This window comes from Salmo salar, chromosome 27 (assembly GCF_965601325.2).
Source record: "Salmo salar chromosome 27, fSalSal1, whole genome shotgun sequence".
Lineage (NCBI taxonomy): Eukaryota > Metazoa > Chordata > Actinopteri > Salmoniformes > Salmonidae > Salmo > Salmo salar.
Window position 1 is genome coordinate 39604638 of NC_138317.1, and position 26470 is coordinate 39631107.

At 41.3% G+C, this 26470-nt stretch overlaps 2 protein-coding genes across 2 annotated transcripts; one reads left to right on the plus strand and one right to left on the minus strand.

Annotated features, from left to right (window-relative positions):
* Positions 1–1264: 1264 nt before the first annotated feature.
* xkr8.3 (XK related 8, tandem duplicate 3) lies at positions 1265–9396 on the minus strand. Its single transcript, XM_014178679.3, has 3 exons — positions 8250–9396; positions 6913–7100; positions 1265–4050 (listed from the first exon to the last, which is right to left on the minus strand). The coding sequence occupies exons 1-3, from the start codon at positions 8570–8572 to the stop codon at positions 3302–3304; spliced, it is 1260 nt and encodes a 419-aa protein (XP_014034154.1). The 5' UTR covers positions 8573–9396; the 3' UTR covers positions 1265–3301.
* Positions 9397–11302: 1906 nt separating this feature from the next.
* On the plus strand, positions 11303–25074 carry LOC106589034 (uncharacterized). Its single transcript, XM_014178680.3, has 6 exons — positions 11303–11564; positions 18702–18904; positions 21007–21119; positions 22862–23073; positions 23579–23650; positions 24114–25074. Exons 1-6 carry the CDS (start codon positions 11458–11460, stop codon positions 24634–24636), a joined length of 1230 nt encoding a protein of 409 aa, XP_014034155.2. The 5' UTR covers positions 11303–11457; the 3' UTR covers positions 24637–25074.
* The last annotated feature ends 1396 nt before the right edge of the window (positions 25075–26470 follow it).

Consider the following 26470-nt stretch of genomic DNA (forward strand, 5'->3'; position numbering starts at 1 on the left):
GTTTTCTTTATTTTTGTAGAATAATAGTGAAAACATCAAAACTATGAAATAACACATATGGAATCATGTAGTAACTAAAAAAGTGTTAAATAAAAATATGTATTTTTCTTAACTGCATTGTTGGCTAAGGGCTTGTAAGTAAGCATTTCACTGTAAGGTGTTGTATTCGGCGCAGGTGACAAATACAATTTGATCTATGGGTCCTCAGGTAGAAAAAGTTACTGACATCACTATGGGTCCTCAGGTAGAAAAAGTTACTGACATCACTATGGGTCCTCAGGTAGAAAAAGTTACTGACATCACTATGGGTCCTCAGGTAGAAAAAGTTACTGACATCACTATGGGTCCTCAGGTAGAAAAAGTTACTGACATCACTATGGGTCCTCAGGTAGAAAAAGTTACTGACATCACTATGGGTCCTCAGGTAGAAAAAGTTACTGACATCACTATGGGTCCTCAGGTAGAAAAAGTTACTGACATCACTATGGGTCCTCAGGTAGAAAAAGTTACTGACATCACTATGGGTCCTCAGGTAGAAAAAGTTACTGACATCACTATGGGTCCTCAGGTAGAAAAAGTTACTGACATCACTATGGGTCCTCAGGTAGAAAAAGTTACTGACATCACTATGGGTCCTCAGGTAGAAAAAGTTACTGACATCACTATGGGTCCTCAGGTAGAAAAAGTTACTGACATCACTATGGGTCCTCAGGTAGAAAAAGTTACTGACATCACTATGGGTCCTCAGGTAGAAAAAGTTACTGACATCACTATGGGTCCTCAGGTAGAAAGAGTTTTTTTTTAAGTACAACAATGCAATAGTAGCTAGTACACTTCAGCTTACATCATGTTTGAAGACAGATATGTGTGAGCATTACTCATATGAGATTATATTATACTCACGTATTGATGATGTCAATAGGTGAAGCCTTGGAAGAACACTTGAGGAACTTTTAAGAAAATAATATTGAAACCTCAGACATAAACGACACAAAAGATAAGGCATAAAACTACATAAGTTTGTGATTGTCTTATGATTTTAATAGTCCAGCATTAGATGCCCTTTAGGTAAGAGAGGTAAAAGGTTGAATTGTTGACCTTCAGGGGAATAGGTTCACACAACACACTGTGTAATAACAATCATGTGCAGAATGAATGAGATGACAGTTAAAATATGGAATATTTGGTTCCATTCTGCAGTATCCAATAATGTTTCACACAGAAATCTTAACATTCTAGGAACATAACTTGACAAGGCCACAGGTATGGCTGTACATTTTTTATTTAACTAGGCATGTCAGTTAAGAACAAATTCTTATTTACAATGACGGCCTACATCGGGCCAAACCCTAACCCGGACGACGCTTGGCCAACTGTTCGCCGCCCTATGAGATTCCCAATCACGGCCGGTTGTGATACAGCCTGGAATTGAACCAGGGTATGTAGTGACGCCTCTAGCACTGAGATGCAGTGCCTTAGACCACTGCGCCACTCGGGAGCCGGAACATCCAGAACATTGTCCACAACATAATGTCAAAAGTAGTGCACTATAGCAGGAATAGGGTGCCATTTGGGACTAATCAAACTGTATTGACGTTCCATCCATGTGTACATACAGTGCGGCCTACATAGATTTGATGCTGTATATAGAAAAAAGACTAATGAAGCTGGTGGACGAGTGACCGTCACAGACATTAGTGGATGCACTGTCGACATAGATACAGAGAATAAAAAATAACACAACAGTTACAATAGGAAAGCGAGGAACGTGATAGTTCATCGTACATTCATTGTACAAAAATAGCAAACAAAATGTCAAATAACTTTCAGAACGCTGTAGATGGGTAACAAATCTCCCAAATAAAAATACAAACTTTTCACAAAATAATAAAAACGGATAAAAATGTACCATTACTTATTCTTCTAATTACCTTTGGCATCACGTAATTAGTTATTTTGAGATTTGAAGTAGAAATTGTGCACCGATATTGAATTTTACAAGCCTGTTATATTAAATGAAGTGTCCTTTAAAGGGATACTTCAAGATTATGGCAACGAGGCCCTTTATCTCCTTCCCCAGAGTCAGATGAACTCGTGGGATACCATTTTTATGTCTCTGTGTGCAGTTTAAAGGAAGTTGCTAACTAGCTCTAGTGCAAATGCTAACTAAGATATCCATAGACTTCCATTCATTGCACTAACGCTAGTTAGCATTGGCTGGCGACACTACATCTAAGTTCCTTCATACTGGACATAGAGACATAAAAATGAAAGTACCAAAGCATTTTGACATTCCCTCTGTGACGTCTAGGAAGATTTTAACCCACTTAAGGCCACCATTTCACCATCATTGCAAAGCCTTAGTTATTTTGGTGCTTGAAAAAGTCATTTCTGAAGATGGGGGTTAATTAGTGAGTGATTCACCCTGTCCCTCATTTTAAGGTCAATACTGTTACGTGATCTGATATGATATGATAAACATTTAAAAAAAAAATTTTTTACATTGAACATCTAATAGTAAAGAATCCTAGTGTACGACCAGGTGAGCTGAATCTACATGTTTTGCCCATTTTCTGGTGTTTTGTGGTGGAAAACTGAGCGGTTCAAGGATAAGACATCAACCCTGTTACCCATGGATAGACAGGCTAGATATGTTTACATTTTCAATTGTTTTGTGAAGCTTGCATTCAATTGCCTCTCCCTGTTGCACACAAGCTTCCATTCCCCCTGTCACAAGAAGAATTATCGCTGATTTAATATGAAGTCATCAACCTTCTTACTTTATTTTTTTTTTAAATTTAGCCTCTTGAGATGGGAAAATATGTTTTTTATTAAGTTGAACATGTGCTCTGTGACAGAATGTTACAATTAGGTGAAATGAAACATTCGTTTTTTCCCCTCACTAAGTTACAGAACCCAAAAAGGACTAATTTCGTGGAATAACCCAATAGCTCTTTCCTACAACTCCAATGTTCAATATTGATCAATGGAACCTGCTCAGACTGTATCCCAAATGGCACCCTAGTCTCTACATAGTGCACTACTTTTGACCATATCCCTATGGGCCCTGGCCACAAGTAGTGCACTATATAGCGACTAGGGTGCCATTTGGGACGAAACTTCAGTGACCTTATCACTGTTTCACAGAATATGCTAATTTAAACATAAAGTCTGATTTACAATAAGTTGTGCAGCACCTTATTTATACAAAAATACAGCATGAAAAACAGGATGGTCTAGAAAAAGACACCAGACATTCCATCATTGCATGTAAATAAGAGTCTAGTTCAAACACATCCAGTCAGACAACAGTGTTGGCCTCGCACCCGTTTATCTTACTGGGCTTCCTGGCTTCCTCCTTGGAGTAGAAATGAGTGGCATGGCTTGCCATCCTCTTGTTACAGAACCGAGGAGTACCAGTTTGGGGGGCGATGGATCTGAACACCATCTCCTGACCATCAGGCAGCTCATCTTCTAACCTTGCCTCCATGACAGGGGGCATCCACAGCGTGGGGTGGAAACAGTAATAGTAGAGTGTTTTAAACAGGACTCCCATCAGGTAGGTGAGGGGCAGAGTGGCCAGCAGGATGGGGGCGTAGGACTGTGTCAGGACCTGGTCTCTGTAGAACCACCATGTGACTAGCAGAATCCCTCCGTCCGTAGCCATGAAGGAGTGATAGATGATGCTCCTCCTTCTGGTCCCTCCCTCCGCCACGTTGAACCAGCTGAAGTACCAGATGAGACCTACGGTGGCCCGGTAGAGCCATTCTCCGCCGGCGCTGTCCATGAAGTCTGTCTCCTGCCGCCACACCCAGAACACCAGCACTGGCCAGATAAGCAGGAAGTGGGCAGCCAGGTAGGAGGGCAGAATTGTGGCGAAGAGGGCGACTGCTGCCACACGCGGCGCGATGAGAAGCAGGTTCCACAGGAAGTAGACCAAGGCGGAGCCCCAGCCCTGCTTGGCCTTGTCTGGGAGGAAGGAACGCAGGGAACGATGATAGTCCACCACCATCCAGGCTATGGAAGTAGTTGACGCCACGACACTCACACCTACAAAAGAGATGTAAAACTATCAGAAAAATGACAAGAGGAAGTTTATAGGCCAAAGATAATTGAGCACATAGTAGTGCTGGACGATGCTTTTTGAGTTCGGTTTGGTACTGATTTGATTATTCCAAAATAATCACGGTTGTGCGATTTTGGTTTCGATTTTTTTTTTTTAAATACATGAAATGCACTATGCATTATGTGGGTTGAACACTGTAACAACACAGAATAAAACAATTAATATAAGTCCCACGATGGTAGTGACTGCCCATTAGTACCTATCACTAATTAACCATCAGTTAATCACAATATTTCATCCCCGCAGGAGGCCTTTTGGTTGGTCGTCATTCTAAATAATAATTTGTTCTTAACTGACTTGCTTAGTTAAATAAAGGTTAAATATATATATATTTTTTTTAACTTTACTTTAATAAAATATTTGTTTTATTTGATGACTTTATTATTTAATTCCAAGTCATCATCTCTGTAGAGTTGCTGCCTATGCTGTCTGACAAAATCACTATTTTAGTAGTTCTTCAAAGTAAATAAGGCATACTATTATAACTGCTGAATACCAACTATCAATCACTTAGATCATGTACTTTCAGGCTCACGAAGCAACAGCTTTCTATCCCTCTCGATCGCGGTTCTCTATATTCTCAGTCTCCGTGTCTGCTCCACACAGACCGGACAAGTTTAAGCGGACGCGCAGTGGATTATGGTCATTGTAGTTAATTAACATGTTTTCTGTGCTAAACTATGTCGAAAATTGGCCTGTTGGAAACTACAACCCCCTACTACATCGCACAGTTCAGGCTTCATCTGATTTATCTCTACATAAACTGCACATCGAGCTGACAGAAAAAATACAATTCAAATAACTGAACCAACGTCGGTCAATTAGTTGTTTAAAAAACAAAAACATTCAAAATGTTGGTTAATTGCTCAACACTAGCACATTGCCAAAAAGCTCTTGAAACTTGAGAGGAAGGGGATATAGAGAGGAAGTTGTGTGTAAACACAATGTGTAGCTAGATCATTGTGTAAACTATTGCTAAACTTACTGAGGGACACAATGGTGGTATGAGGAACTTATATTCATTTATACACATTTTCTTCCTCTAAATACTGCCTATTTGAAAAATGTATTATGTGGAGTGTCAGTGACCGTGTGAACCTGTCCCCTGGTATAAGGACATACAGTAGGACAACAGTATAGTAAAGAATCCCAAACTTAAGTGTTGCCCTTGGATTCAGATTGTTCTCAATAGCCTACAGCAGTGTTCGCCAATAGGTGACCTGCAGGCCTAATTCGGCTCATGGGGGATTTTATTTGCCGAATCCCCATTCCCCCCCGCAAAAAGAAATCTGCACAAATAGGTTATTATTTTTATTTATTTGGGGGAGGGGGGGGATAAAAGACTCTAAAATCACCAGATAATCATCTAAAGTTATTTTCATTTAGGAAATATGTTCCCAAGTATTCCCACACATACATAGAGAGGCGTAGTATGTGATTATGCCATACTGTGTGATTGTATTTCCCTATCTGTTTGGGCTTCTTGTCGTCAATTTGCTGTGTACAAATGAATTACAACTATTTTCTGACCTTCAACCATCCGCTGAATGTAACTGGGGACCCCTGACCTACAGCATCAGTGGTGATTTCTACTCCAGTCTGGTGTCCAGAATCACAGGGACGTATCCCAAATGGCACTCTATTCCCTATTTAGTCCACTACTTTCCACCAGAGCTCTATGGGCCCTGCTCAAATGTAGTGCACAATAATGGAATACACTCTTAGAAAAAAGGGTTCCAAAAGGGTTCTTTGGTTGTCCCCGTAGGAGAATACTTTTTGGTTCCAGGTAGAACCCTTTTGGGTTCCATGTAGAACCCTCTGTGGAAAGGGTTCTACCTGCAACCAAAAAGGGATCTTCAAAGGTTTATCCTATGGGGACAGCCGAAGAACCCTTAAAGGTTCTAGAAAGCATTTTTATTAATTAAAGTGAAGGGTGCCATTTGGAACGAACCCCAGGTGTAGAGGTGACAGCGACTCACACTGAACCATCCTGGCCTTGTTGGTGTGTGTAGAGGTGTGTGTACTGTGTAGAGGTGACTCACACTGAACCATCCTGGCCTTGTTGGTGTGTGTAGAGGTGTGTGTACTGTGTAGAGGTGACTCACACTGAACCATCCTGGCCTTGTTGGTGTGTGTAGAGGTGTGTGTACTGTGTAGAGGTGACTCACACTGAACCATCCTGGCCTTGTTGGTGTGTGTACTGTGTAGAGGTGACTCACACTGAACCATCCTGGCCTTGTTGGTGTGTGTAGAGGTGTGTGTACTGTGTAGAGGTGACTCACACTGAACCATCCTGGCCTTGTTGGTGTGTGTAGAGGTGTGTGTACTGTGTAGAGGTGACTCACACTGAACCATCCTGGCCTTGTTGGTGTGTGTAGACGTGTGTGTACTGTGTAGAGGTGACTCACACTGAACCATCCTGGCCTTGTTGGTGTGTGTAGACGTGTGTGTACTGTGTAGAGGTGACTCACACTGAACCATCCTGGCCTTGTTGGTGTGTGTAGAGGTGTGTGTACTGTGTAGAGGTGACTCACACTGAACCATCCTGGCCTTGTTGGTGTGTGTAGAGGTGTGTGTACTGTGTAGAGGTGACTCACACTGAACCATCCTGGCCTTGTTGGTGTGTGTAGAGGTGTGTGTACTGTGTAGAGGTGACTCACACTGAACCATCCTGGCCTTGTTGGTGTGTGTAGACGTGTGTGTACTGTGTAGAGGTGACTCACACTGAACCATCCTGGCCTTGTTGGTGTGTGTAGAGGTGTGTGTACTGTGTAGAGGTGACTCACACTGAACAGTCCTGGCCTTGTTGGTGTGCAGCATGATGTGGGTCATGAGGGTGAGCTGCGGGGCGCTCTCACAGAAGGTCTCGATGAGGCGTAGCATGCTCAGGTCGTGGGTCAGGTACACGGCGTACCCCGAGCCCTGCTCCTGTCGCCACCACACATTGAAGCCCTGCCATATGGCTGAGATGTGTCTGTGAACAAACACTGTCTGTTAGTATGAGCAGCAACAACCAACAGAAACACCTGTCAGGGACAATAGAACATACACACATGAGCATCATTCTAAAAATGTCTTTCCACTTAGCTAACTTATCATCTTGTGTAGGTGGGGAGTAAGTTGATAAAGCAGAGCACCAACATGAGCTGTAGGGTCCTTATACCACCTAAATGGTTTAAAGTGCCATCTTGTGTGTTACTAAGCGGCAATAAACCAGAAGACACCCATCATTGTCAGAGAACAGGACGCAGACATAGACCTATTTATGTCATTCAAAACAACGTCTTCCACTTAGCAACTTAACATGTGTGTAGGTGGGGTGTGAGGTTGTCAAGGCAGAGCCTACTGGTTATGGTTACATACCTGACACACCGGAGTGGTAACTTGATTGGTTTCTACACAAGTCACATGTTATTAGTTGTGCATGAGCTGCTCTGTGAGCCTCAGTATTCACACCACAATGACAAAAGTATACAAATATGTGCATCATGAGCTGTAGGATCATTCCTGTACTTTTCCCAAATAGTTTGAATTCCCAATTAACTATCATGTGTGTTATTATGCACTTATTAACATTGTATGTCCATTCCAAATAACTGGCTTTTCTCGCTGACACTCCTGTAAGTTGGGTAACTTGATGGTTTCTATATAAGTCTAATGTTATTAGCTGTACATGAGCTGCTCCATGAGCCTCTCAGTATTAAAGAGACTAAGGAAATCATACATTTCACAAATAGCCTGCAGCACATCATGTCTTCCTGTGGACTCTGACAAGTATTTATCTTATTTGTAGTGATGGCTCAGGAAATCAATTTCATAGGCTACATTAAAAAACTTAAGAGGAAATTATATATATTATAATAATATGACCAAATTATTATATGACCAAATAATAAAAATAGTATACAATGCATAGTTTCAGGGAGCCAAAAAAAAGTATGAACTACACTGTAGCCATAGAATAAATAAATGACAATGTATTTCTCAATCAATGTAGATGATGTATTTTTAGACTACTGTGTCTTGTACACTGTGATAAACAAGGTGTAGTTAACAAAGATGGTCCACATGAGAATTACGTGCATGCAATCAAGTGTCAAAACTAAAAAGCTAGCTACAGTACCTGCAAAAGAATCCGAGCTGAAGTACATGTAGCAGGAATGAAAGTTTGACGCAGCCTCCAAAGAGGATATTCTTAGCAGTTTGCTCATCGAAGCCCTCCAATTCGCGGTCGTATTTGAACCAGAACCAGCTAAACATCTGGACCACTACCGAAGACAGGACCATAAGGCCGATCAACACTCCGAACCAGAAGAAATCCCCACGCGAGTAGAACTCCGTAGCGACCCAAATGTCGGATCCCACGTCAAACAAGTAAGTACACACACCGACTACCGAGAAAAGAAAATCAAGCCATGAGTACTTCGAAAACATTGGGCTATCCATAGCTAAATACCCCCCTGTCCCGCCGCTCTCTAAAGTTTTTCAGTTAGCTTGTCTTGCTTCATGCATTTGTTGTACCATCTTTTTGCGAAAGCGATCCGCTATCATGAGCTATCGAATTTTACAAGTCTAAAGAATAATGACAGCTCCCGCATGTTGTCCAATGCATCTGTTAGGAAAAGTAAATATGGAACACAACTTGTAGTTACATTTGAATGCAACAATGAAGCGAGGACAGGCATTGTAGCTAGCGATCACATCTCCATTGTAAAGTTTGATCTCAAGAGGTGCGTTCAGTTGGATTTAACCGTTTGCTACGTTGCGTAACGGTTTGTACTGAACGACAAGTTTCCCCAAAAGGTTCAAAGTTCTTGAACAGACTTGGAGGTACGTTTGTTCCGGTTGGCGAGGTGTGGCTTGAAGCAAAGCGTGACGTATTTTAAGGGCAGCGGCCATGCTGACAGTGTCCCCCAACCCACAATTCAGCCATTCCCCGTTTTTGAAATGTTCGTTCTGAACAGCACCGTTTCCGTTTAATTGAATGTTGCAGTAGGTTTCTTCGTACTGAACGCAGGCCAGTTTTAAATTGACGCCAGTGTCGTGTGTCCCACACAACGATCAGCATCCAAATGTATAGAAGCCCGGCCCACAACAACACGTAGGAAACATCCGGAGTGCCTGTGCAAACCCGATTAGACGACAGTGGTGATTGTAGTCTAATCGGGTGGCCAGTTAGTGGTCAGAGACGATGGATGACTTTAGGGGTACAAATGAAAGAAAACTATCTTTGCATTGACCATCCCATATCAGATTATTCCCATGTGCTATGAACAAATACACATGTGTGAACAACTATGCATTAAGCAAACATATACAGTGCCTTGCAAAAGTATTCATCCCCCTTGGCGTTTTTCCTATTTTGTTGCATTACAAACTGTAATTTAAATTGATTTTTATTTGGATTTCATGTGATGGACATACACAAAATAGTCCAAATTGGTGAAGTGAAGAAAAAAAAAATGTTTTCAAAAAATTCTAAATAAAATGTAAACAGAAAAGTGGTGCGTGCATATGTATTTACCCCCTTTGCTATGAAGTCCCTAAATAAGATCTGGTGCAACCAATTACCTTCAGAAGTCACATAATTAGTTAAATAAAGTCCATATGTGTGCAATCTAAGTGTCACATGATCTGTCACATGATCTCAGTATACATACACCTGTTCTGAAAGGCCCCAAAGTCTGCAACACCACTAAGCAAGTGACACCACCATGAAAACCAAGGAGCTCTCCAAACAGATCAGGGACAAAGTTGTGGAGAAGTACAGATCAGGGTTGGGTTATAAAAAAATATCATACATTTTGAACATCCCATGGAGCACTATTAAATCCATTATTAAAAAATGGAAAGAATATGGCACCACAACAAACCTGCCAAGAGAGGGCCGCCCACCAAAACTCACAGACCAGGCAAGGAGGGCATTAATCAGAGAGGCAACAAAGAGACCAAAGATAACCCTGAAGGAGCTGCAAAACTCCACAGCGGAGATTGGAGTATTTGTCCATAGGACCACTGTGTACACTCCACAGAGCTGGGCTTCATGGAAGAGAAGCCAGATAAAAGCCATTGCTTAAAGAAAAAAATAAGCAAGCACGTTTGGTGCTCGCCAAAAGGCATGTGGGAGACTCCCCAAACATAGGGAAGAAGGTACTCTGGTCAGATGAGACTAAAATTGTGCTTTTTGGCCATCGAGGAAAACGCCATGTCTGGCGCAAACCCAACACCTCTCATCACTCCAAGAACACCATCCATGTTTTTCCATCGGCAGGGACTGGAAAACTGGTCAAAATTGAAGGAATGATGGATGCCACTAAATACAGGGAAATTCAGTCTTCCAGAAATTTGAGACTGGGACGGAGGTTCACCTTCCAGCAGGACAATGACCCTAAGCATACTGCTAAAGCAACACTCGAGTGGTTTAAGGGGAAACATTTAAATGTCTTGGAATGGCCTAGTCAGCCCAGAACTCAATCCAATTGAGAATCTGTGGTGTGACTTAAAGATTGCTGTACACCAGCGGAACCCAAACAACTTGAAGGAGCTGGAGCAGTTTTGCTTTGAAGAATGGGCAAAAATCCCAGTGGCTCGATGTGCCAAGTTTATAGAGACATATCCCAAGAGACTTACAGCTGTAATTGCTGCAAAAGGTGGCTCTAAAAGTATTGACTTTGGGGGGTGAATAGTTTTGCATGCTCAAGTTCTGTTTTTTTGTTATTGTTTCACAATAAAAAGTATTTTTCATCTTCAAAGTGGTAGGCATGTTGTATAAATCAAATGACACAAACCCCAAAAAATCTATTTTAATTCCAGGTTGTAAGGCAACAAAATAGGAAAAATGCTGAGTGTGAATACTTTCGCAAGCCACTGTATAATCTTCTATACTACTCAATTATATATAAATCATTGATACTACTAGGTAGACAAGTCAACTTCACCTTTATTCACACAGTTATTGCATTTACAGGTTAAGGTCATTCTGGAATTAAACTGGGATTCATGTAGAGACCATTGACATACAAAAGACCCAATGGCAGTCAATCTGGCCTAAAAAAAAAAAGATGGAATGCTGTTCTATATGGAATGAACATTGGAAAGTGAATGAACTAACAGGGCACACACACAAAACATAATCAATTGTAATTGCAAACTTGCTACATTTAAACAGCAGTATAAAGAACCTCGGCACTACTTCTATTGATGGGACGCCCACTTTTGCGCGCGATCCAACGGTGTTCAGAATAGCGTGTATAATTTATGTGCCTTTTTCCACTACCGCGCAACTGTGTGTTTATTCCTGTGAGTGATACACAAAAATCAGCACAGGGGAAATGTCGAGAGTTTACATCGGAAGATTGAGCTATCGAGCAAGGGAAAAAGACGTCGAGAAGTTCTTCAAGGGCTATGGGAAGATACTTGAAGTTGACCTGAAAAACGGGTAACAAAATGAACGCCGCTCTCCCGTGTCGTTGTTCTGTGGTAGCTAACGCTAGCTTATAACCGCGTTGAGTTAGTGGCCTAGTCCTAGTAGCTAGGCCCAGGCCTGTTGAAGCGCCGTTTATTGACAATTCTCGTACATTGTTTGAGTTTGACAACCTGGTTGACGTATTATTTGTTTGTATGGGTTCGAACTTTAAAAGATATTTGCTAGACAACCAAAGTTTGTTAGCTAATTTCGGTTAACGAGTTTAGCTAACGTTAGCTGTCGTTAATTAACTACCGACTAACGTTAGTACCTAGCTAACGTTAGCGTCTAATTGTTTTGAGTACTAGACACTTCCTATTTAAACAATAATAATAAAGGTAGTTACACGTTTTATAGCTAAAATCTTAATTAGGTAACGTTAGCAGGCACCTTGAAATAAGTTTGGCATGCTAGCTATCTGCTAACGACGTTACGCTAACTAACTTACCCCCATAGCTGGCGACGTGTACACTTTTCTTCTGTAACTTAGCTTGCTGTACAGCCAATATAATGGTGATATTTGTTATCTGGTGGATCAGATGAGACCCCATTTGAAAAGCCAGTTACTAACACTAGTATTACATGGGTTTAAAAACCAAATGCTGACTATTTCGACATGGCTAGTCAGTGTAACTTTGACTGTACGCAAAACTGCACCATGTTTGCAGATGGAATTTGGCTAGCACCATGCATTGATTGCAGACTCGGGCTCCCGAGTGGCGCAGCGGTCTAAACCACTGTAGTCCCTGGTTCGAATCCAGGCTAAATCACATCCGGCCGTGATTGGGATGCGCACAATTGGCCCAGCATGGTCTGGGTTTGGCAGGGGTAGGTCGTCACTGTAAATAAGAGTTTGTTCTTAACAGACTTGTCTAGTTATATTATCTCACTGTTATTTATCCCAGGAAAAGGGACTGGTTTTGGGTGGTAAATCTTAGTAACCGGGTTCCCACCCTTCAACCCTAGTACACATAGGCAGGACCGCAAAGTATCACAACTATGGCAGCAGCATAGCCATATATTGTGACGTCATAAGTTAACGCTTCCATACAGCCTGTACACCTTAGCTAATGTAAAGCAATGGCAGCAATTTTTCAACTAACCTTTTCATGCTGATTACTACAGAGGGGGAAAGTAAGCCGTACCGGCAAAATAAATAGTGGGGATATGTCCTACTGGTGAAATGTTAACCTATCACAATAATTAAAACATCATTGCCGCATGTCAGTTGCATGGAAAATTTACAAATGGACTTAAACATGTGGAAATACCCTCCCAAATGCGCTGTGGTTCGACGATAACAGTAACACTTTGCCATGGCAGATACTTTTGTATGTATAGTGTTTGTGGACACAACATCAAATTTGTAGATTCTGATTTTTCAGCCACACCCGTTGCTGACTGGTGAACAAAAAAAGCACACAGCCATGCAATCTCCATAACTTAACATTGGCAGTAGAATAGCCTTACTGAAGAGCTCAGTGACTTTGAACATGGCACCGTCATAGGATGCCGCCTTTCCAACAAGTCAGTTCGTCAAATTTCTGCCCTGCTGGAGCAGCAGCGGTCAACTGCTGTTATTGTCAAGTGGAAATGTCTAGGAGCAACAATGGCTCAACCGCAAAGTGGTAGGCCACACAAGCTTACAGAACGGGACCGTCGAGTGCTGAAGGGCGTAAAAATCGTCTGTCCTTGGTTGCAACACTCACTAGAGTTCCAAACTGCATCTGGAAGCAACGTCAGCACAAGAACTGTTCGTCGGGAGCTTCATGAAATGGGTTTCCAGCTGCACACAATCCTAAAATAACCATGTGCAATGCCAAGCGTCGGCTGGAGTGGTGTAACGCTCGCTGCAATTGAACTCCTTGCTGCAGCGACCACAGAACATCAGTGTTTATCTCCGTGTTGCTGAAGCTGCAACATAATTACAGCCATATCTGACTGAAAAGTGATGTTACCGAAATCCCTCCTTTGTTTAGGAAAAACATTCCCTATTCCCTTTAACCCTTGCTGTCTTTACGTGACATTGCATTACGTACATGTGTCACGTAAAGAGGTCAAGGGTTGAGACCTATTCGCATGGGACTAGTATTACTAGAGTACGTTGGTTATGTACACTACTGTTCAAAAGATTGGGGTTACTTCGAAATTTCCTTGTTTTTGAAAGAAACACAATTTTTTTGGTCCATTTAAAATAACATCAATATGATCAGAAATACAGTGTAGACATTTTATGTTGTAAATTACTATTGTAGCTGGAAACGGCTGTTTTAATGGAATATCTATATTTATCAGCAACCATCACTCCTGTGTTCCAATGGCACTTTGTGTTAGCTAATCCAAGTTTTATAATTTTGAAAGGCTAATTGATCATTAGAAAACCCTTTTTCAATTATGTTAGCACGGCCGAAAACTGTTCTGATTTAAAGAAGCAATAAAACTGGCCTTCTTTAGACTAGTTGAGTATCTGGAGCATCAGCATTTGTGGGTTCGATGACAGGCTCAAAATGGCCAGATACAAAGAACTTTCTTCTGAAACTCGTCAGTCTATTCTTGTTCAGAGAAATGAAGGCTATTCCATGCGAGAAATTGAAGATCTCGTACTACGCTGTGTACCACTCCCTTCACAGAACAGTTCAAACTGGCTCTAACCAGAATAGAAACAGGAGTGGGAGGCCCCGGTGCACAACTGAGCAAGAGGACAAGTTCATTAGTGTCTAGTTTGAGAAACAGACGCCTCACAAGTCCTCACCTGGCAGCTTCATTAAATAGTACCCGCAAAACACCAGTCTCAACGTCAACAGTGAAGAGGCGACTCCGGGATGCTGGCCTAGGCAGAGTTGCAAAGAAAAAGACATATCTCAGATTGGCCAATAAAATATTAAGATGGGCTTAAAAGATCAGACACTGGACAGAGGAATATTGGGATAAAGTGTTATGGACAGACAAATCTAAGTTTGAGGTGTTTGGATCACAAAGAAGAATATTTGTATGATGCTGGAAGAGTGCTTGACGCCATCTGTCAAGCATGGTGGAGGCATTGTGATGGTCTGGGGGTGCTTTGGTGGTGGTAAAGTGGGAGATTTGTAGAAGGGATCTTGAAGAAAGAAGGCTCACTTCATTTTGTAACGACATGCCATACCCTGTGGACGGCACTTCATTGGAGCTCATTTCCTCCTACAACAGGACAATGACCCAAAGCACAGCTCCAAACTATGCAATAACTATTTAGGGAAGAAGCAGTCAGCTGGTATTCTGTCTATAATGGAGTGGCCAGTACAGCCACCGGATCTCAACCCTATTGAGCTGTTGTGGGAGCAGCTTGACCGTGTGGTACGTAAGAAGTACCCATCAAGCCAATCCAACTTGTGGGAGGTGCTTCAGGAAGCATGGAGTGAAATCTCTTCAGATTACCTCAACAAATTGACAACTAGAATGCCAAAGTTCTGCAAGGCTGTAATTGCTGCAAATTGATTATTTGACAAAAGCAAAGTTTGAACACTTACTAAAACAAAATATAACCTTGTCAACGTCTTGACTGTATTTCATTCTGCAACACTTCATGTACGTTTTCATGGAAAACAAGGACATTTCTAAGTGACCCCAAATTTTTGAACGGCAGTGTATTTATTACTCCAGAATGTCCATTATTCCAGAGAACAGTTTAGACGGGATTTGTTTCTTTTTCCCCAACTGCCACCTGTAATTCAATTTTATATATATACACACACACACAAATTTGACCGTTATGACAGAAGCCTGGAGGTGTGAGGATACAGTTTCAACATGTCCAAGTGATGGGGCCACACTGAACTCCAGCTTGAACTCCAGCTTGGTTTCTGAACCATCTTTCCTATAGTGCCAGTGTAATACATAGAAACAAAAGCATTCATGGGCTACATATAGGCCATTTATTTATATATATACATACAGTTGAAGTCAGACGTTTACATACACCTTAGCCATATACATTTCAACTAAATTCACAATTCCTGACATTTAATCCTAGTAAAAATTCCCTGTCTTAGGTCAGTTAGGATCACCACTTTTTATTTTAAGAATGTGAAATGTCAGAATAATAGGAGAGTGATTTATTTCAGCTTTTATTTCTTTCATCACATTCCCAGTGGGTCAGAAGTTTACATACACCCAATTTAGTATTTGATAGTATTGCCTTTAAATAGTTTAACTTGGGTCAAATGTTTTGGGTAGCCTTCCACAAGCTTCCCACAATAAGTTGGGTGAATTTTGGCCCATTCCTCCTGACAGAGCTGGTGTAACTGAGTTTGTAGGCCTCCTTGCTTGCACACGCTATTTGCCACAATTCTGGAAGTATGCTTGGGGTTATTATCCATTTGGAAGACCCATTTGCGACCAAGCTTTAACTTCCTGACTGATGTCTTGAGATTTTGCTTCAATATATCCACATCATTTTCCTACCTCACGATGCCATCTATTTTGTGAAGTGCACCAGTCCTTCCTGCTGCAAAGCACCTCCACAACATGATGCTGCCACGCCCATGCTTCACGGTTGGGATGGTGTTCTTCGGCTTGCAAGCCTCCCCCTTCTTCCTCCAAACATAACGATGGTCATTATGGCCAAACAGTTCTATTTTTGTTTCATCAAACCAGAGGACATTTCTCCAAAAAGTACGATCTTTGTCCCCATGTGCAGTTGCAAACCGTAGTCTGGCTTTTTTATGGCGGTTTTGGAGCAGTGGCTTATTCCTTGCTGAGCGGCCTTTCAGGTTATGTTGATATAGGACTTGTTTTACTGTGGATATAGATACTTTTGTACCGGTTTCCTCCAGCATCTTCACAAGGTCCTTTGCTGTTGAAAAATGAGTTTTAATGACTCCAACCGAACTGTATTTAAACTTCCGACTTCAACTGTGTGTGTGTGTGTGTGTGTGTGTATAATATATATATCTTATTCGCAGCACTTATTTCAATTTATCCAATCCGTTATTGTTTTCTTGCGTAAACCTTGATCAACACCTGTCATACTCAGACATTTCTCTTTAAAACAGGGATGTCGACTGTCACGGGGCTAGTATTGGAGTTTGCCCCCCCCCCCAAAAAAAACAGTAGGTTATTCGGGCTGAGATTGTTACACTCCTGCCATGTAAAAAAATTACTGACGTGGCAGATTCGGACGGGACTAAAATTACAGATGTTTTGTGTACATAATTACATTACCCGACCTCCCATTGTAAAACTAATCCCGTCTGAATTGGTGCTGACCTATAGCATCATAATCACATCAATAAATTGGTTATAACAAACTCTGAACACCGTATCACACGTGACAGCAAAATGGATGCAGAGGATGTGACAAACTCAAGAAACGGATATGTTTACTGGTTGCTCAGGAGGTAAAGGGAAAGTCAGATGTGTGGAATAATTGTGACCTAGATATGGAAAATACAGGAGATCAAGGAAAAATAAGGTAAGGAGCAAGCGCTGCGTACATATTGTGTGCCAAACAGGTTCTGTATAAACAACATTAAAGTATAAATGTACCAGAGAGTCTAACATTTAAAAAAAATACAAATAATTATGAAGCCTTTATTACAGCAAAGACTTAAAAACAGTAACATTCATTCCTGAATGCAATTTCCGAAATGGAACGGTTTTTATTTATTGTATAAGCTAATTATTCAAGGCTCGCTTTATTTTCAAACTAAAATGCTTGATTTGCAATCCAAATCGTGAATGACTCTTTTTTTTAATTTATTTTTATGCTGTGTGATGACATGAATGTTTGATACAGTATCCTATAGATGTATTAAAATGTAGGCCTAAGTATGCTACGGTATTAAGACTAAACAGCATGTGCTCCTGAGGTCTACACATCGATGGTGATTATACAAGGCTGCTATACTAAGCCTACCAGTGATAATAACGTTACATATGATCATAATATTCCAGACAATTTGGAACAGCGTAAAGAACACTAAATCAATAATACCGGAGAGGCTGTTCTAACACAAAGAAGTCTAACGCCTTTATTTACTACAGCAACGCAAAAAAAAAAAGTAAAAACAGCTGAATTTGTGAAATTGTTTACTTAACATGTCGTTGCGTGAGGCTGAGTGCTCACGGAATCAGCAGGCTATTAAACAAACACAGAAGCAGGATATTATTTCTGTAGATGTATTGATTTTATAAAGCCAGGCACATTTTAACAGTTGGGCTATTGATTTATACACTTAAGTTGGTTTCCCCTCTTCTCACTTTTCTTAGACAATAAGACAAGGGCTGTTTTCTCATCTCATTTTGCTGCTACCTCCACTGCATTGTTCTCAACACTAATATCTTGGTTAACTTTGCTATTATGCACATAGCAACATGGTCTAGGAAAAGGCGCCAATTCAACAGCGCACTGAAGTGTTTCAGAACTGTGGACAGCGACCACTATTCATCGAGGGAGAAAGTGCATTTGATATAAAATATTTTTTATTAGTGTTGCACCATTTTGTTCTTATGTAATATAACCATATACAATTTCAGTAGCACATGTCTTAGACTGATGGACTGTGCCATCCCCACGGCCGCCACAATGGATCGGTCCACTCAGTGTGAATCAGACACCATGAGAGTTTGAAAAAGAAAAGAAGAACATTTGACTGCTCGACTAAAGAAATCTCGGTCGACCTTCAGCCTGTCGACTAAATGGGTCAGCCCTAGTTTATGCCACCTTAAAAGGTAATGCATTTTTTAAAGTTAAAATGAATAGGAATTCTATATGGGATTCTATGATTAATAATATTTCACAAAAGAGCTCCCGTACTGGGAAGAAATATAATCTACTTTAACATTTTTTTTCATTTTTTTTTAAACATTTCACCCCTGCTTAATTCTCAACTTGGAACTTGCCAGTCTTCTCAACTCCTATTTGCTAGTTGCAGGTCGAATGTTGGAATTAGGAAAATGTGTTTATTAAATCAAATCAATGTGTCTGAGTGTGAGCGATACAAAATGTTACTTTGTAATTTATGAAAAGGATCATATACATTTGGGTCTGGCAGTAGATTTTAGTCAAATTAATTGCATCCCAAATCTGTACCATGTCTCTGGCCTAACATGCTTTGTCTCCTCTGTGCAAAGGTATGGGTTTGTTGAATTTGATGACCCCCGCGATGCAGATGATGCTGTGTATGACCTGAATGGGAAAGACCTGTGTGGGGAGAGGGTTATTGTGGAACACACAAAGGGGCCGCGGCGGGATGGCAGCTACGGCTCAGGAGGAGGAGGAGGAGGCGGCGGCGGAGGAGGGGGAGGAGGAGGAGGAGGTGGAGGAGGTGGAAGAAGTAAGTTTACAATGCAGTGGTGTTTTAACATTATATGAAATGTGATTGAGGAGGCCAACATAGCAGTGCACATAGTATGTAGGATAGGAGACTACTGCATAACATCTCAAGTTTGTCCTTGGTGGTTGTTGTTCATATAATTGTGTTCCGTTACATTTTGGTAATTTTGCGGGACGCTCTTATCCAGAGTGACTTAGTCAGTGCATTCAACTTAATGTAGTTGGGTAAGACGGCCACATATCATAGTTAGTAAAACAACTACTTTGTGTTTCAACTAAATGCTGCCTGTGACGATGTGTCCACCACATGTCTGTTTTTTTTTTACCTTAATTTACCAGGTGGTTTTATGTTTAATCTGAGTACCCTCTGTTCAAAAGCTTGTTGCTTTCTTGGGGATAGTAGTGATGGTAACTTGTAGTCAGTAGAAATTGTACCATATTGGTATCCATGGTCACAGCTGGCTCTGTTCACTCCATGGTCCCAATGCACTGATTCCATCCCTTTTTATGATTGATTAATTGCACCTGAAGTTGTTTTTCTGTGACTTTTTAGGAGGACATATTTAACTTTATTTGTTGTAGTTCCCCCTGGTTTCTGAGATGAGTGGCTGCCAGAGTTCTGTTCTAAATCCGCTCTATTAGGTCACTACTAGTCTAAATTAGCATACACGTCGCATGCTCGCAGATACCATAGACTTCCAGGCATTGCGCTAACACTAGTTAGCATTGGCTTGCAAAAGTACCTCTTAACTTCTGTCATGCTGGACACGGACATGAAAAAATGGTATCCGTGAGTTAATGACTCTTGGGACTTAGATAAAGTGCGGCATTGGCAAAATCATAAAGTATCCTTTTTTTTTTTTTTTTAAGACAACACCAGTATTGCAGATGTAGTCACATCACGGAAGATGAGTTAAACCCTTTATGGTACTTAACCGTAATTGCTTGAATAATGGGTGTAGAGAACAGGTTTTAATATTTGAGTTGATGATGGAATTAAAATTACATGTACCACAACCACCAAATGACATGCCGTTATCTTGGGAACCTGTGTGCTTGATTTGAAACTGTTACAGGGGAAACAAATGCACTCGTATTTATTCAAATTGTCAGGGGAAATCTAGCTTGATATTCACTACCATTTTGAATATTTGCTGATTTTAAATTCTGTGATTTTTTTATTTTTTTTTGGAATAGAATAAATTAACTAGCTAATTTGTTTTGAGTAATTTGACAATCGTGAAATCTGCTGTTTTATTCAGGATACTTTTATTTTGTTTAATTAAAATGAATGTTGAACAATTAAAGGTAAAGATTTAACAAAGAACCTCCAATGTTTTAATTGAAAGAGTCCTTTGCTGACTGCCTGCCCCTATTGCTGGCCTGGCCATGGTGTCCCCTTTCCAACCAAGAGTGTGGTTTGACCATTCTGGGCCCCTGGGAAAACCAAAAAAGGGAGCCAATGTGAATGAAGACCGCTTGTCCCATTAGTCCCAGGCCGGGTGGTGAGGATGCCATTGGGTTAGGACCAGATGTGGGTTGAGCTCTTATAGGTGCCTGAAACAAATGTGAAATGTCTATATATTTAGATGTGCTAGTTAACTTAAACATTAGTGTCACCGTAAGTACTGTTTTCAGTCAGTTTTTAATGTAGTTTTTTTTACCTTAGCTTTTCATTTTAAGTTTATGTAGAGTTTTGTATTCAGTTCTACCCAAGTGTGAATAATCAGTTAATGATTTATATTTACATTTTTACATTTAAGTCATTTAGCAGACGCTCTTATCCAGAGCGACTTACAAATTGGAATTTAGTAGTTTAGATGCTGTTGAAGATGAGGAATAGGTTATGTCAGTGTTCCTGATGGAAATGTGCAGTTTTCTAGGTTAATGTAGCCTACACACAGGATTGATTTCCTTTTTTTAATTTTTTTGCTTAGCTTGTTTTTGTCTTTTCTTTCCCCGCCTGTTATCTATTTTTAATTTCTCCCAGATTTTTATGTGGCCATTGTTTACATAATGTAGCTTGGAGATTTAGTGTTGAGGCTATCCTTTCGGTGTGTCCCATGCCCTAATTGCTGCTGCTCTATCCTTGTTACCTTGAAGGCGGGGGCGGGTACGGGCGTGGTGGCAGAGACCGATATGGCCCACCAGCAAGGACAGATTATCGGCTGATCGTTGAGAACTTGTCCAGTCGCTGCAGCTGGCAGGACCTGAAGGTATGGTGGCGACGGGTTATTCAGCAATGATAACTCTTCTTCTTCCTTATGATTTCTGCATCCTATGTTCATGTTTTGGAGAGAAACATGCTAGCCTTATTACATGTACATTTAGTCATAAGACCCCATGGTTTTACAATAGCGGAGGTGCATAAAGATGGCGGTCCCCATGCACTCACCACACATGCCTCGTTTACTGTGTTCTCCCTATCGTACTGCTCTCCGTGATGCTTGTTTTTGTGTGTTCATTGTCACAGTATACATGATCCCAAGATGGCGGCAATTTGGAAAACATGAAACAGTAGATTGTAGACGTTTTACACAGCCATTTTTCAAGCAAGCATATATGTCACAAAAACTAAAAACACAGCTAAATGCAGCACTAACCTTTGATCTTCATCAGATGACACTCCTAGGACATTATGTTATACAATACATGCATGTTTTGTTCAATCAAGTTCATATTTATATCAAAAACCAGCTTTTTACATTAGCATGTGACGTTCAGAACTAGCAACTAGCATACACACTGCAAACTTCCGGTGAATTTACTTAATTACTCAACATAAAACGTTCACAAAATACATAACAATTATTTTAAGAATTATAGATCCAGAACTCCTTTATGCAATCGCGGTGTCAGCTTTTAAAATAGCTTTTCGGCGAAAGCACATTTTGCAATATTCTGAGTAGATAGCCCGGCCATCACGGCTAGCAAATTTGACACCCACCAAGTTTGGCCCTCACCAAACTCAGATTTACTATAAGAAAAATGGGATTACCTTTGCTGTTCTTCGTCAGAATGCACTCACAGGACTTCTACTTCAACAACAAATGTTTTGGTTCGAAATAATCCATAGTTATATTGAAATAGCTCCGTTTTGTTTGTGCGTTCAGGTCACAACTCCGAAGGGTGACGCGCGAGCGCATTTCGTGACAAAAAAATTCAAAATATTCCATTACCGTACTTTGAAGCATGTCAAACGCTGTTTAAAATCAATTTTTATGTGATTTTTCTCGTAAAATAGCGATAATATTCCAACCGGGCGACGTTGTATTCATTCAAAGACTGAAAGAACAAAATGGAGAATTCACATGAACGCGCATCTCCAGTGTCACTGTCCTCAGCCTGACCAGTAACAAACAGAGCTGCTGTACTTAGCCCAGAGACAGCAGACATCTCATTACACTTTCTGGCACCTTCTGAGAACCAATGGAAGCCTTAGAAAATGTCACGTTACAGCACAGATGCTGTTGTCAGACAGGGCACTTCCTGTATTGAATCTTCTCAGGTTTTGGCCTGCCATATGAGTTCTGTTATACTCACAGACACCATTCAAACAGTTTTAGAAACTTTAGAGTGTTTTCTATCCAAATATACTAATTATATGCATATTCTCGTTTCTGGGCAAGAGTAGTAACCAGTTTAAATCGGGTCTGTTTTTTTATCCGGCCGTGCAAATACTGCCCCCTAGCCCCAACAGGTTAAACAATGACGTCATATCTGAAATCCGCCATCTTTGTGCATCTTCGTCATTGAATAAATGCCTATAACTGTCATGCTTGAACTAACTTTAGATGGCGCCGCATAAATCAGAGATTTCCAGCAGTTCTCAAAATACATGTATAACATGAAACATGTGTATATAATGTATACCATATTAAATTACCTATATTTATTAATTCATTAATATCTTTGTGGTTTGCTGGCCAAATCCCAACCTTTTCCCTTCTTTCACCAGGACTACATGAGGCAGGCGGGTGAGGTGACGTATGCTGACACCAATAAAGGGCGCAGGAACGAGGGGGTGATAGAGTTCAGGCTATACTCTGACATGAAGAGAGCCCTGGAGAAGCTGGACGGCACAGAGGTGAACGGCAGGAAGATCCGGCTGATTGAGGACCGCCCCGGGGCCAAGCGTAGCAAGCGCTCATACTCTCGCAGCCGCTCCAGGTAAATAAGAATACTGATTTAGCTACAAGTCTCATAGTTATTTTTGATGCAAGGTGAAGAGTCTAATCAGTGACTAAAGCTAAGGCTGAATTTACAATTCTGTTATTTATTTATTTTTGCCACCAATTGGTCGTTTGACCAATTGGATCAGTTACCCATAATTGGGCAAAATATCAGTTTTGCCTGCCTGTGTAAACGCAGCCTAATCGGTCGTGTCCAACACGGAGTAGGTTTTCTAGAAGAGGATGGGATTTCAGCTGTATATGAGGCTGATCTACGAATCATAACGAGTAGTTATTCGATGGACCATCTTTAATTAGCGACTGAGCAAAATGCATGCATTAAAACAAAGGACTCAAGTTATTTCAGTTGTCCCCCCCCCTCACTGCATTGCTTTTCCCATCAGTTCACACTTCCATTTGACTGCACTTCACCCTAACCCCTCAAGCATCTTTCATGCACATGGCTTACCTTTTAACTTATGTTCTCCTTCCTCTGTCTCCAGGTCTCGCTCCAGGAGCCGTAGGTCCCGTAAGAGCCGCAGCCGCAGTGAGAGCAGCAGTCGCTCCCGCTCCAGGTGAGGCCCAGAGTGCAGGCAACGTTTAACTCATGGGTGACCCCTGACCTATTTTAATGTGTCCCAAATAGAACCCTATTTCCTATGTAGTGCACTACTTTTGACTGGGGCTTAGGTTAAAATTAGTGCACTATATAGGGAATAGGGTGCCATTTATGTCTCTACTTCTGCCCTTATCTACTGCGACTGTACTTAGTTGTTTTCTGAGGGACATCTGTATCACCCGTATCTCAAGTTACTGTGTGTAGTAAATGTCCACTTACCCAGAGCTCTTGACTCCAATATGGACTTTGCCCCCCCCCCTCCCCCCCCCCCCCCCCCCTTTTCTTTTTTTTTTGCTACCCAGATGTCCTAACAGATGTCATGACCAGCTATTGCTAGGGGTGTTGGCCATTTTTACATTGCCGTAGTTCAATTCCATTTTAGTTGACTGGTTGTCTGTCTGCTCCTTCCTGTTCGCCAGGGGTGCTGCCTCCCGCTCACGTAGTCGTTCCCACAGCAAGAAGGACAAGACCAAGGGCCGCAGAGAGGAGGAGCGCACCAACGGTGCCCACAAGGCCAAGGAGGGGCGCGGGGCCCTAGACGCGGGCCGCAGTAAGAGCCGCAGTAAGAGCCGCAGTAAGAGCCGCAGTAAGAGCCGCAGTAAGAGCAAAAAGACCAGTAAGAAAGAAGGGAAGAAGAGCAGGAAGGATGAGTCCAGGTCTCGTTCCCGCTCCCGCTCCAGGTCAGCAGCCAAGGATCGCTCCAGGAAGTCAGGCTCCAAGAGCCGTGAGCCGGCCAAGAGCGACAACGAGGGAGCTGGAGCCGAGAAGGGGGCTTCCCGCTCTCGCTCTCATACGCCCACTGAATCCAAACCTAAATCCAAGTCAAAGTCCAAATCTCCCTCCCCGGCCAAAGCCCACTCCCGTTCCCCCTCCGTCTCCCGCTCAGAGTCCCGCTCCAAATCTCGCTCTGCATCTCGTTCTCGTTCTCGATCACAGTCCTGAGCTAGGATACCAACATCTCCCATCCATTGTTTTTCCCCTCCGTATCTTCTCGTCCCCTGCAACCCCCCCCCCCCACCCCACCCCTGCGTCTCACTTTTTTCTTTTAGTATTTTTGATAAATGGTTGTATGAAAAACCGAGGCACTCACGCTTGAGTTGTCTTCCCCATTTCTTTTAAATATACAGTGCTTGTCGGTCATTCTGCATCTTTTCCCCAGTAGTGTTGTCTCTTAATTGAGGTGTTTGTAAAATATAAAAAATGTGCAACCTAAGTTGGAGGGTATTTGCTTGGATAGAATTTTGTAAGTTGGAAATTAAGTTGTAAGTGTGTTAACCTTTTATGACATACTTAAGCATACCGAATTGTCAATGTTGTGCAGGATGGGGGTTGTATCTTTTCATTTTAAAAAATAAAATTTAAAAAAATCCTGATCTCAAATGGAGTTGTCTTTTTGGTTTCTAAAATAATTTGGGTTGCAGGAACATAAGCATACTGATCAAATTGGTGCAGTTGCTGATATTATTACTACTGTTGGAACCAACCTCTCTGCTCCAGGGCGGAGTATGTATTCCTCCACTAAGCATATGACGCCGTGGACCAGAGAAACTCTACATCACTATAGGGGCAACAAGAATGTCTGTTTATAGAGTATCACAGTATGAGTCATAATACCATAACACCTAGGGGTCAAACAGGGAAATGGTTCCAATTGTTTTTTCCACCATTTCATTTTTTTCCCCCCATAGGAGATTTTAAAGACACTTAAAATAAGGGCTGTGTTTCATGAAGGGTTAACTTGGCATGATGTTTTTTATAACCGTGTAAATCTATCTAGGACGAGGTGACTTCAATATATTTGCCTGTATTTACACCCCCCCCAAAAAAATAATATGAAATGCTAATGTGACTATCATTAAAGAACTATAAATGCCATGATCTGGATGACACGGCCGAATCGAGTCAAAGGTAAGAATCTCTGGATTAACTCTCTAAATGTAGTAATTTTTTTCTTATTTTTTTTTCTCTTCACCATTATTTAACCAGGTAGGCAATTTGAGAACAAGTTCTCATTTACAATTGCAACCTGGCCAAGATAAAGCAAAGCAGTTTGACAACATACAACAACACAGAGTTACACATGGAGTAAAACAAACATACAGTCAATAATACAGTAGAAAGTCTATATACAAAGTGAGCAAGTGAGGTGAGATAAGGGAGGTAAAGGCAAAAAAGGCCATGGTGGCAAAGTAAATACAATATAGGAAGTAAAACACTGGAATGGTAGATTTGTAGTGGAAGAAAGTGCAAAGTAGAAATAGAAATAATGGGGTGCAAAGGAGCTAAATAAATAAATACAGTAGGGGAAGAGGTAGTTGTATGTGCTAAATTATAGATGGGCTATGTACAGGTGCAGTGATCTGTGAGCTGCTCTGACAGCTGGTGCTTAAAGCTAGTGAGGGAGATAAGTGTTTCCAGTTTCAGAGATTTTTGTAGTTCGTTCCAGTCACAGGCAGCAGAGAACTGGAAGGAGAGACGACCAAAGGAGGAATTGGCTTTGGGGGTGACCAGATGAATAATGAATAAATGACCAATGAATAAATTGTCTCAATTTCTTTAAATGGACAATTCTGTGAACTTTCTGGTGCAAGTTTAAAATTGACAAAATACCTGTTAGCAAAGGTGTCAGAGCTGACGTGCAGGGATTTGTAGTTTTGCATGGTCTACTTTGATGCTAATTAGCATTTTTGAATCAGAGTAAATAAAGACTAATGTATTAATAAAAGTCACCTTCTCCTAGAGAGATTTACATGGTTATCAATACATCACGCCAGGG

What these genes read in the sequence shown, in the direction of transcription:
- xkr8.3 (XM_014178679.3), bottom strand. Translation starts at nt 8,572, where the DNA reads ATGGATAGCCCAATGTTTTCGAAGTACTCATGGCTTGATTTTCTTTTC. An exon ending in CAGCTCGGATTCTTTTGCAG is followed by an intron (nt 7,101 to 8,249) that starts GTACTGTAGCTA and finishes GTTTGTTCACAG; the next exon opens with ACACATCTCAGCCATATGGC. An exon ending in CAAGGCCAGGACTGTTCAGT is followed by an intron (nt 4,051 to 6,912) that starts GTGAGTCACCTC and finishes TCTCTTTTGTAG; the next exon opens with GTGTGAGTGTCGTGGCGTCA.
- LOC106589034 (XM_014178680.3), top strand. Translation starts at nt 11,458, where the DNA reads ATGTCGAGAGTTTACATCGGAAGATTGAGCTATCGAGCAAGGGAAAAA. An exon ending in GCAGCTGGCAGGACCTGAAG is followed by an intron (nt 21,120 to 22,861) that starts GTATGGTGGCGA and finishes TTCTTTCACCAG; the next exon opens with GACTACATGAGGCAGGCGGG. An exon ending in AGCAGTCGCTCCCGCTCCAG is followed by an intron (nt 23,651 to 24,113) that starts GTGAGGCCCAGA and finishes CCTGTTCGCCAG; the next exon opens with GGGTGCTGCCTCCCGCTCAC.